The 12,484-nt window shown below is 41.6% G+C and overlaps 1 protein-coding gene across 4 annotated transcripts in view; it reads left to right on the top strand.

Annotated features, from left to right (window-relative positions):
- LOC132382642 (regulator of microtubule dynamics protein 3-like) overlaps positions 1 to 10,282 on the top strand; it is a 272,971-nt gene extending 262,689 nt beyond the window's left edge. For 3 of the 4 annotated variants that reach the window (XM_059953066.1, XM_059953078.1, XM_059953085.1), the window contains 2 exons: positions 7,467 to 7,547; positions 7,888 to 10,282. In XM_059953066.1, coding sequence (XP_059809049.1) covers positions 7,467 to 7,547; positions 7,888 to 7,947 — 141 coding nt within the window. In that variant the 3' untranslated portion in view covers positions 7,948 to 10,282. Of the gene's footprint in view, positions 1 to 5,988; positions 6,065 to 7,466; positions 7,549 to 7,887 lie in introns of those variants that run through there. The other variant, XR_009508440.1, reaches the window with a different exon arrangement.
- Positions 10,283 to 12,484: the final 2,202 nt, after the last annotated feature.

The raw sequence follows: 12,484 nt of genomic DNA on the forward strand, positions 1-12,484 counted from the left end.
TAAGTGCCAACCTGATTTAGCAACAGCATTCACATCTCAGTCAAAAGGTCATGCCTTCAAGTTCTGGTTAAGAATATTTTGGGGCAGCATCATGGCTCAGCAAAGCTTCACAGCTTTAACTATCCTTGTTTGATTCTGACATCTGATGCTGTCTTTGTGGAGTTTGTTTATTCTTCCTCTTAACAGTGTAGGTTTTCCCCTCGATGCTCTAGTTCACTTCGTAATCCACACTGCATGCTTCTAGATTAGCTGTAAATCATTCTTTGTATAGTTGATTGGTGGGAGAGAGAATGTGGTGCAGGAGGTAGAGCAGCACAGGCTCCATGTGTTGAACAGCACAGGAGGTATCATTATCATAAGAAATATAATTTAGGTTAGCATTCAAGGGAGAAGTGCTGCACTGATGTTGCTGTTAATGGGAAAAGATAAGAATACACTCTTCGAGTTGCAGTTCATTGTACAAATCAAAGAAGGGTAGAAGAGCCCAGTTTGCTCTGTCATACAAACTAAACCAAAATATATTTGTTCCCATTCTCCTGAAGAGTTGTCAGCTTCTAATTCTGCCAAGTTCCAGTGGTTCGAAGACAGTCATTATACTCTTGGTTCAGTGGTTCAGATCAAAAGATTTCCACAGATGTGTGAACTTTCAAAAATATGTACCCTATTTTGAATGAAGTGATCAACCAAGACCCCTCTGCTTAAGATACAGGTTTGAAAAAAATCTCCTCCGCTCCTTCGGGGACGTTATAAATCCTGATATTTTTCCGTCGCGATCTTCCCTCCTGGTCAAGCAATTTACTTTCCTGTTGATCTAATATTTTGATTGTCTTACTTAGTATCTGTTCCACGCTTTGCATGCAATCTTCCACCTTCTCAGATCGTGTCTCTGCCACCACTATTTTCTGATTGACGTTGGCGAGCTCTGACTTTATATCATTGAGTTGCTGTTTTATATGTAAAGAGGGTTTCTTCTTTTTGTTAACTAGCAGGAATGCTAATTTACTGATAACGAGAATGGTATTCCTTTGTAAACCAAATGGGGATTAATGTTCTTTCTTCTGAGTCTGTAAGCTTTTGTTGACGGGCTTTGGGCAGATCGCGCGAGGGGGTCGAGAGAGAGGACGCAATGCTCTAAGCTGGGCGAGGATCGGACCCCAAAGGGGGGTCCGAGGCCGGGAGATTCTCCGAGGAGGGGGGGGATGAAGCTAGATGTGCTTGGTTGACCACTCAGAGGGTCCTGAGCTGTTTGGAGAGTCGAGGAGTTCGGAGGGTCCTGAGCTGCGAGTCGAGGAGTTCGGAGGGGATCGAATGGTGGCCAGAAGACTTCAGAAATTGAGCTCCAACGGTTGTGCACGAAGTGGTTTGGACTTTGATAAGTTTGGCGCCTTTTCTTTAATTTTCTCTTCATATATACTGTATCGTTATTAATCACTTAGTTATAGTAACCTTTATAAATTGTACTCATTTAATCGCTTATGGTGTACTGTCTGTTTTTGGGCGAGGCAGGGACATCACACAGCATCCACACCAGCTGATTACCCAGTTTGGCGGGGCCGAAGGCTGCTCCCCCTAGACGAGAATGAGCTGAGCGAGCCTGAGGCGACCCAGGGTGTTACATTGTGGAGTGCTCGTCCGGGGTTGATTTCTGTGGAAGCTGTGTGATCACCCTCTTTAAATTGTGTCTGCGGCGAAGAGCTGGTGTGCCTTTGTGGGTGTGTGATTGCTGGTTATCGCTGCGTGTGTGTTGGGTGGGGTGGCTGCTGTTGCTAGCCTGGAGGTCGTTGTTCGAGTTCCGACTAGTGCTGACGAAATGGTGGTGGGACCATGGGCTGTCCGTACTGTTTGGAGAGTGAGGAGTGACAGGTTGGGATGTTTCAGCAGTGGTGAGCTCCGCCCGGTTGTTGGAATAATGTCCAGCCCTAAAGGGGCGGAGGCGTGGGCGGAGCGGACCCCTCAGTTGTTGGGTGAGTGGCAGTGCTTGGCTGAGGGAAAGCGACAGGGACGGGTTGAAAGTTTGAGTAGGCGGGCTGGTGACTTTGTTAGAACTGTCGGGCGCAATTACCTCGAAGTGACCGCTGCCAGTTCTGGGAAAGTGTGGGAAAATGCGTGTGGTTCGACTGGAAGTCAAATGCCGCAGCTGGGGGGCTTATCATATCCGTGGCAGGAGATTGGTGGGAAGTTTTTAGGGTATCCCTTTTTGCCTAGGGGGGCAGATAAATTGCTTGTGGTGCCAAGGGGATCTGTCAAGGGGATCAGTTGTTCCGTTGATTCGAGAGGTGTCGGGAAACTTAGAGGAGGCCCAGTGGGGGAACGGCTTGGGGTCTCTGGGGGAGCACATTCCCAGCAATGTACCAAGGAACTCCCGAAAGGAACAGACCCTATTCCTGAAGGCTTAGAGGGGCCATGCGCACAGGTGTTGTTACGGATGGATGGAAGTCAAGTTAAAGCCATCCTCGGCACCAGGGCACCGGTTAAGTTGCTGTACAGTTTGTTTCATAACCGTTATTGGAAGCATTTACCCTTGACGACATTGAGGACACGGGAGATTCGGGGTACCAGTGCTGGTGATTATCCAGACGACGGTTGTTGGTCAGTGAAAATGGAGTTCTTGGAGGCAAATGTGGAGGAGACTGAGGTTCATGAATCGTTAATGCTGATGTGTCCAGACCCTGTTGAGACGGGCAGCGTTTCTGTTCTAGAGAGAACCAATATCCTGCTGGTGCGCTTGGGGGCCTGCCCAGAGGAGGCGGGTGAGAGCTGTTTGGGGGCATTGTCGATGCACCCAGAGTTTCGAGCTGCTTGTGTGGACGTGTGTAGCAGCATTGGGTCGGTACCGAATTCAAACAAGAGCCAGTGGTGGTACGGCCTGGGGGAAGTATCTGAGGGTGAGACCCTCTTAGTGGACGCTGCGAAATACCACGAGGGAGGGGAGTTGACTGCTGAAGACACCTCAGAGAGAGGGAGGTTGCGGCGACTGGCCCCTGAAGCCATGGAAGATGTAGGCAGCGTGTGTGTGGATTGTATTGCGTTGAAGAGGTGCACTGTCAGTGACCAGAATATGGCCCTGAAGGCCGGAGAGGCGATGTCTGAGTGGTGCGAAATGGTTTAAGGTGCTGGATCTGAGGAGTGGATGTTGCCAGATCCCGACGAGTGGGGCCGACAAGGAGAAGACGGCCGTTATAAATTCCCTAGGAGTCTTCGGGTCCGAAAAGATGCCACAGGGCATATCTGGACCCCTTGCAACCTTCCTGCTGGGCAGGTGGAAGACCATAGGGGATGTGGAGGCGTTTGGAGTTTTGGTGTATGTGGATGATCTCTTGGTGTTTGGATTTGCCTCAGGAGAATATGAAGTGAGGTCGTTGCAGGAGCAGCTGAGAACTACCGAGTTAAAGTGTTTTCGGGACACGTGCCAGGGCTGGCGAAGGTCGCAGCTCGTGAGTGACTGTCTCTACGGAATCAAGTTTGAAATGAAGACGGAGAGACTGGAGAAAGCGATCTGGAACCAGTCGGAAGACTTACAAGTTGGAGAGAACGAAGAAAGTTGTCTGACTGAGGGTAATAGCAAACTGAGAACCCGGAGAGGGGAGTTTGCGGAGGTGAAGAAATTACAGACGAATCTCAGAAGAGAGAAGCGGAAGCTTGAAGGGAACCTGAAGATAACCATCGACAGTTCAAATGAAGTGCAAAACCTGAAAGTTGATCTGGAAGAAGTCATGAGGAAGAAAAAGCTGGAGAGAAGTGCAGTGAATACTGAACAGGAGGCTGAAGAGACTGCGGGAGCAGTGCAGGCCACGTGTTTCCGTTTGGAGAAGATCAAACAGCAGCTACCGATCACAGGAATGAGGAAGAATACAGATTCGATGGATAATGTGCTGGATGTGTGGTACATGCTGCCTTTTGCTGACTTTCCCTCGATTGAGGAAGAGACCTTTGGCCCTTCTCCCATTGAGTCAGGTGTAGCGGGGAGGGTTAGCTGTGTGCAGTGTGGGGCATGAGTGAGAGGTTGAGAGAGGAGTTGGTAGTGGGCCCAAGGTATCCCCAGTTGTGTCCGAGCCTGAAGGGTTTAGGTGAGGGGGTACGGAGGCCTCAGAAGGGTTAGGGAACTCCCAGATAGTTGGCCTAAGTAGCGCCTGAGGAACAGGGCGTGAGGGTTACTGTGTGAGGAGGAGATGTCACTGTTTGTGCTTGGGTTACGGTGTGTTGGCAGGAAAGGTGGCGAGTTATTTAGTAGTCATGAGGACATGACTTTTATTTGGTGGAGGGAGAGTGTAAAGAGGGTTTCTTCTTTTTGTTAACTAGCAGGAATGCTAATTTACTGATAACGAGAATGGTATTCCTTTGTAAACCAAATGGGGATTAATGTTCTTTCTTCTGAGTCTGTAAGCTTTTGTTGACGGGGTTTTGGGCAGATCGCGCGAGGGGGTCGAGAGAGAGGACGCAATGCTCTAAGCTGGGCGAGGATCGGACCCCAAAGGGGGGTCTGAGGTCGGGAGATTCTCCGGGGGGGGGGGGATGAAGCTAGATGTGCTTGGTTGACCACTCGGAGGGTCCTGAGCTGTTTGGAGAGTCGAGGAGTTCGGAGGGTCCTGAGCTGCGAGTCGAGGAGTTCGGAGGGGATCGAATGGTGGCCAGAAGACTTCAGTAATTGAGCTCCAACGGTTGTGCACGAAGTGGTTTGGACTTTGATAAGTTTGGCGCCTTTTCTTTAATTTTCTCTTCATATATACTGTATCGTTATTAATCACTTAGTTATAGTAACCTTTATAAATTGTACTCATTTAATCGCTTATGGTGTACTGTCTGTTTTTGGGCGAGGCAGGGACATCACACAGCATCCACACCAGCTGATTACCCAGTTTGGCGGGGCCGAAGGCTGCTCCCCCTAGACGAGAACGAGCTGAGCGAGCCTGAGGCGACCCAGGGTGTTACATATATCTTTTTGGACTTCCCTTATCTCTTCCAGAATCCTTATCATATTTGCAGCTTCACCTGAACAAGACCCATCATATGCTTCGCCACCAAGCACACGTGTAGGAGAGCCACGCGTTGTACCTCCCTCTTCCATGGGCTCTGCAGTGATGCTTTATCTCCATTCTTTTTCCCCATTCTTGCCCCCCTTATCAATTCAGATATTTTTGAAAGATCTTATATTTGATGGATTAACTGGGCAAAATATACGTTTTTCCGGAGGAGCTCTGGATTTAAGCTGCCATTCTGGACAATGACATCACCAGAACTGTCCCAAAAAGCTTTTGTAGAAGGCATTACCCCAGAGGTTCACATACTTCTTCCAACAAATACATGAAATATTGGATCATTTTTCTCAATAAGTAAATGAACAAGTATAATAATTTTTGTGTTATTTACTTAATTGAGTTCTCTTTAGTTTTTGGGCATGCGTGAAGATCTGATCACATCTTACGTCATATTAATGCAGAAATAGAGAAAATTCTACAGGGTTCACAAACTTTCTAGCACCACTATAAGTGGTGACTGGTTGTTAAGCCCTTTGATGTTCTGAAATGCTAGTTTTTAATTCTGTGACATATTTTAGGAAGTTTAATTGCAAGGGTATAAGTTAAGTAGAAGATCAGTCTAGGCTGTCAGTCTTTATGACTAAAGGGTGACGTGCAGTATAAGCAATTTAGTTTGTTGACCCATGCCTTGGTCAAAAAGATTAGGTAAATTATGGTGCAAATTTACTTAATTCGAAACTCACACTTTATTGTACCTATGCAAATATCTATGTGAATTATGCTGTCCTCAGGCCAACAACTGTTCCCCTTGTACCAATGCTCATTCAGACTACCACTCCAACTTATTAGGTATAGGATCTCCTGTTGGCCAAATAATTAATATTCCTGGCATGGGAGTCTTTCTTGTGATAGTGTCCAGATTTTGCACTGCTTATCTGGCTGTCCTATATTAGTTTCTCAGTGGATCTGATCCAACCCTATAAGTGATATTACTTTATTGCTCTTTGACTAGACTTGTTCTCCCTGAGACACGCCAACTCAAACCAGTTTAGCCAGGACAGCCGGTGGCTGGCCTCAGGTAACTTCAGGTCAGAGACACACACTGCCCTTTTCATAGGCCTGCATCTTCTATCTTACCAAATAACAACTTTATATTTGGAAATGTTCTCTTGTTTATCAGATTATCAGTGGGGATATCATTGCGTTCACTTTTAGTTGATTTGATTAAGTCATCTCTGAACAAGAACAATTTCGAAAAATAGGATTTGTTGTGTTAAATAAGAGTTATGTGATAGAATCCAGTGGGGATGACAAGAAGCCTAGAGAATAAACAATTTAAAAAAAATATAAAGTGTATCATGTACCCTGTAGTATTTGTGGATGCCTAGTTTCTCAATTCCCTGGAAGGGTCATGTGATTGAACCCAGTGGGGTCTATAAGATAGTGAGCAATAAAGAAAGGAAATCTATCATGTACCTAATGGCATTTTTGGCTGCCTGGTTTCTCAATTCCCTAGAAAGCCCAGAACATTCTGCTATATATTGGTAATGCCAATGAATTCCTCTTGAGTTCTACCAGACTGAAAATAACATTTCATCCTCTTTGGTTAACAACTCTATTCTCTTTTGTACACTGCATACCAAGCAGTTGATGTAACTTTGCATAATGCTATTGAATACTTTCACGAGGAAGTAACAGTTACTTTTGTCAAAAAATAAGAATAAAAATGCTGGAAACAAAGGACTTGTTAGGTAATATCTGTAATGTAAAGTTACAAAGTTGAGGATTTGGGTGTGCATCTTCATCTACTGATAACAAGATTAACACCTTATATTAATTTTGGTTCCCTCCACCTGATGGCTTGAATATTGATTTCTCCTTCTGGTGAACAAAATTCCCCTTCCCCCCTTCTAAACCCCACACTGACCTTTTATTTCTTCGCACCTACCTATTACTTCTGCCTTGGTGCCCTCCTCTGTCCCTTTCTCTTATTGCCCACTCTGCTCTCCTATCAGATTCTTCTTCTCCAGGCCTTGACTTTTTCTACCCACCTGGCTTCATCTATCACTTTCTAGCTTGCCTCTTTCCCCTCCCCTACCTTTTTATTCTGGCATTTTCCACTTATGAGTCCTGAAGAAGGGCCTCGGCTTAAACGGTGACTGTTTATTCTTTTCCATAGATGCTACCTTACCTGCTGAGTTCAGCATTTTGTGTGTGTTGCTTTTCATCTCCTGTTGATTGCATACCCCAACCTTGTTTGTACTCTGCTGGGATTTTAGCTTATCTTTTTGAACATAATTACATAATTTATGTTCCTATATCAGTGTTCTTTATTTATTTGTCATACAGTGATTCTGCTTATTTCTCAACAATTAAATGTGTAAACTAATTGAAATAAATGCTGGCTGAATCTTGAAATTTAATATTAATAAAAAAGTCCATTTGATTTGATGTGTTGGATGTAATCTGGAACTGTTTTGGTACTCACAGTGCTACAGGGACCTTGGCAACAATGCAACAGCCCTACATTGGCTGGACTTGGCATCTGAGTTGCCTATCAAATCAAAAGACGTAAGTGCAGTTCAACAAAGAATTAGTATCATGTCTGCATGAGACTACCTTTTAAAAACTCTTCTATATTGTTGAGTTGACTAAAAATTGACTGGTGACTGTTTATCAATAGGTTAAACTAATTACATAATTAAAAAGCAATTTTTGGACCTTCAGTAATAATAGATATCATTTTTAAATTATCTATAAAAACAGTATTGAAACACTTAACATGACTACTGTACTGATAGTTTTGTATTGAGGCTTATCATTATTGAAACAGTGTTCAGATATTTAGCATAGCTCCCACCTTCACTCAAAGATAATGATTTACACTGTCCAATTTTTTCTCTTAATATAGGACACAGAAGCCCAGAAAAATTTGGAAGCAATGCGAAATACCCTCGTCAAAAGGAGCTAAGCCCAGTGCTGTTAACCAGAAGAAGCTTAGAGGGCTTTTATCTTGCTACAGAATGACTTTCTGTCGTGTTGTCAGTTTAACTTTGAATACAACATCTCTCACTGTGGTATTTTATTCTGTTATTTTATAACTACAAAATATCATAAATCATGACAGACTGGTGGTAAAAGGTTGAAATTTTTCACCAAGTTTCAAAAGATCACTCCTTATTCAAATACATTTGAAGAGATAGACTTTAGATAAGCTGGCAATTTTATTCCCTTTAGCAGCAACATTTTCAATTTCATGTAAAAAAACTGACATCTCCAAGAAAACTATAATTTTTTTTTCATGGCGCCAATTCACATTCTTTTCACAATAGCTTGAAATGTACTGAATTCCTTTACTGAACTTTTGGGGTTAATTGCATACAAGTTTCCAAAATCAGAATCACTGTATCAGAAATCTGTCTTAGAGAGTTTGCATTATTTCAGTGTTTTTTTTACTTTTTAGTAGATAAAGTCCTCATACACAGTATAGTTAGCAAACTCGATATTTAGCGTTGACCTAACTATTCATGTGCTTCCTTTGGCTTAGCAGTGAATAGACTTAATTGGTGGCAGTGATGAAACCTGCCCATGACTGGTGAACTGGAAGTGTTAGAGGTCATTAGAACAGGATAACAGGTTGGTTTCTCGATCCCTTTTTCATCAGCTCTCATATCAGAAGGCAAAGAAAGAAGTCAACATTTATGATGACCACATGACCATGTGTCCAGGATTATAGTAGGACCATCACTGCCATAGGCCATTGTATCTGAGAGGAATTGTGGGCCAGTCATTTAGGAGAACCGCAAAGTGCTTTCATGGAACTGCCTAAGTCAAATCCTTTGGGAATGGAAAAGAGTATTCCGATATTTCACAATATAAACATAACCTTCATCCAAATGTTGTTTTATCTACATTAATTTATGCAAGACTTGCTCATCGATATTGCATGACTTTTATTTTATAGCATAATAATAAGAAAAATAGAGAAGTGCTAATAAGCCCCTCGTATCCGTTGTGTCTTTCAAAAAAGATGATGGATTCTCTCTCTTATTCACTATTCCGCTCAACTACAATGTCCTCTGATATCATCAGTACTCAAAAAGCTATCTTTCTCATGGTCTTAGGCTTGATTATACAATAACTTGACCTGCTACAGCCTCCAAGTCAGAAAACTCCACTGATATACTGTTTTCTGCATAAACAAGTTTCTCAAATGACACACCCTCACCCCAAGATTGTATTCTCTATTTCTCTGCAGCCATAGGAAACAACAGCACACCCAATCAGATTACCTCCCATTCTTCTAAATTCCAGTGAGTGTAGGCTGATCTCACTTGGTGTCTCCTCTTTGGATGACTCACACATTTTGGGATTCAGTTTAATAAATTTACCTGGCTTTCATTCCAAGGTGAGAGTATTCTCTTTTAGGTACAGAATCCAAACCCCCACTGTCAATATTAGATGAGGTCTTACAAAAGCTCTGTAAAATTCAGCAAGGTGCTCTTCCTTTTGTAAAGACCAATGTACCAGTAAATTGCTACCCAGCTGATACAGTACTAGAATTCTACCATCTGCTCTGATCCATAATGAAAAGGGTTTGGAAGATGTTAGCGGGGGTTAGGTGAAATATCTCTGCTTATTGGGTATATTTGAAGTATAGCAGAGAACAGAGGACTTTGTAAAATGTCAAGCAGGTTCATGTATGAGTTCTAAATATCTTCGCAGCTGTTCAAACCTGTCTGTCACATAATAACTGAACAGAGAAAAAGTATTCAAAGAAGTTCTCGTGGCCACACTGAGAACAATGACTCCTGACAAGAGTTCACTGACTGTTGGGAATTCCTGCCCCACAACCATTCAAAGAAGAGAAAGATCATTCAGGATGGCACTGAGGACTTTGAGTCAAGGTGTCAGGAGGTCATAGAAGTCCAGAATAAAGAATGGAAGGAGTGCACCACCCCCCAATTACCGACTTTGTCACCTATTGCAGGTCCATGTTGACACATCAGTTACTCCCAACCTATGAAAGTGGAGCAGAAGCAATTCAAGCCTGATCCCAAGGGTGCACCTAAGAGGAGGAGCAGCAGAATCTGTCTCTACTTTCATTCAGTTATGGGTATTTGTGGAATCCTACATTATCATGTTTTTTGGCAAACAAATTAATTAACCATGTAAACAGGCACCATCTGGAAATGTTCATAGCATCCGAAAAAGTGAATAATCAAAAAAAGTCTAGTTTATAGGATTTCATCTCTGCTCAGTTCATATTTCACATATAGTCCCAAAACAACTACATACCTTTATTGTGAATTCCTTCAAAGAAGAGTGCATAAAGTACCTTTTCTCTTTGCAATGCAGTATTATTAACTTGCAGCTCCTGCTGTGAATATAATAATAATCATTTTGCATTCTTCCTAACCTACTGCATATATTGCAACACTATTAACCTACTCATTCTATAACCAAAAATTATTACAGAAAAGATATCATGCTCAAGAGAAACTGGAAAGCTGGAATTTGATTTTCTTTCTTTAGCACCTTTTAAACTAAGATTTATTTTTGGATTGCAGCTCTTAAACTTTACAATTAATCTGTGATCCCTTTATATTCCCAAGTTGGTTCAAGTTGTTCTACTGCAAAGAACAATCAAAGAAGAGTAAATATTTGATATTCCTATTTGTGGATGTTTATTTGATATCCCCACATGTAATATCTGTAAATGTGCTCTAATCAAAAGCTTAATTGAATGAGGCATATAAGTATTGTGCCCAGAGTAGCAATACAGAAATAATTATTAACTCTGCTTCCAACTTCCAAAAATGACTCCATCATCTACAGATCCAAGGTTAAGGATATGATAAGATACTCTTTGCTTGTCTAGATGAATGCAGCTTCATCAGCACTTAAGGAGCTTCATATCATTGCTTCTGCCATCACCAATGAATGATTAAAAAATCTGTAGAGCATTATATGCCTACCACAATCTAGGGGGAAAAGCCTTGAAATCTCCTTCAGACCATATTATTTTCCAGCTCACTATTGGGATTTATAATACTGAGCAACAGGTGAAGAACAAATATAAATAAATTATTCTTTTCTTCTCTCCAAAATTTAGTAATGTGATTTAAAACAAAAGCACTGTTGATGCTAGAAATCTAAAATAAGCTTAAAATGCTGGAAATACTCAGCAGGTCTGGCAGCATCTGGAAGGAAAAACAGGGTTAACTAACTCATGTAATTGGTGATTTGTAGTAAATTTGCATAATAAACTTTATGAAATGTCATAATATTTTAAATTAATTACATTTAACAAGTAATATGTGATACAATTACATTAGTACATATATGTGAATTATCATGAAATTACACAAAAACCATCCCTTTTATGTTTTTTATCTCAGTTGATAGCAAAATAACTGTCATTAGACCACAGTTGATGCCTCCAAGGAGAGATCCGACCAACTGCAGTGAGAGAAACAGTATGTTAAGTGACATAGAGCTACATACTATGTCAAGTTTTCGCCCTCCATTTTAATTCCTTTGCTATGTTCTCTGCACATGAGCTCAGGTACAACTATGGCCTGCTAAGTTATGACATGGTAATTAGCTTTTCCCAGTTGTATTGCCATGTATTGAGAATGTTGCAGTCATTAACTTCAGAATCTGTGCAAATGGTGAGGTGGGAGGCTGGGGAGGGGGTAATATGCTCATGATTACTTATTATGCATCAGCCATAAGCAGTGCAAATTCAAAATATTTCCCTGTGCGTGTTCAAAGCATCAAGTAGTTGTTACTTTTAAAAGCAATAGAATATGACATTATGCCTCCTGTAATATTATGTTGACGGACAAGAGCCTACTGACATCTTCTAAAATGCATTATGTTTAGTTTAGCATTATTTAGCATTTTAGCATATTAGCATATAATTTAGCATTATATCTTCATAGAGTACTGCTATACCAGCACAATAGTTCCCTCAATCAATGTTGGGATTAATTTGTAAAACGTAGGTGCAAAGATAGTGGATGACAGTGCAAAGCTTGTTATGCAAGGCTTAAGTCTGATGTGAAAGTACTTCAGAAAATGGTACTTTTTGATCTTCCTTTCTTAATGAACAGAAGAATATTGTTTTTTTTTAACTCAACAGTTACAAACAAACTACAACCCATTACTCTTTCCTCTGTAGAACTTGGTATAAAGTCTCTCACATTTTTTCCTGTTAGAATAAGTTTATGCAAAAGTTGTGGACTCTAAAATGTATGCAGAAATGAAATGTAATAGCATCACTGTATTGTTAATCTAGAGTAGAAGTAGTAAGTAACTGATTAGTTATCCCTGCAAAGCAGCTGATACATTAGTTGTATCACTTAACTTGAAAGTGATATACACATAACATGAGCAAATGAAACTAGTGTAGATGGACATCATAATGGGCAAGGTCAAGTTGGGTTGAAGGTATCTTTCCATTCTGGATTAGTCCATGGCTAGGTCTCCGCTCACTTTACAAC

Source organism: Hypanus sabinus, chromosome 2 (genome assembly GCF_030144855.1).
Source record: "Hypanus sabinus isolate sHypSab1 chromosome 2, sHypSab1.hap1, whole genome shotgun sequence".
Taxonomy (NCBI): Eukaryota; Metazoa; Chordata; class Chondrichthyes; order Myliobatiformes; family Dasyatidae; genus Hypanus; species Hypanus sabinus.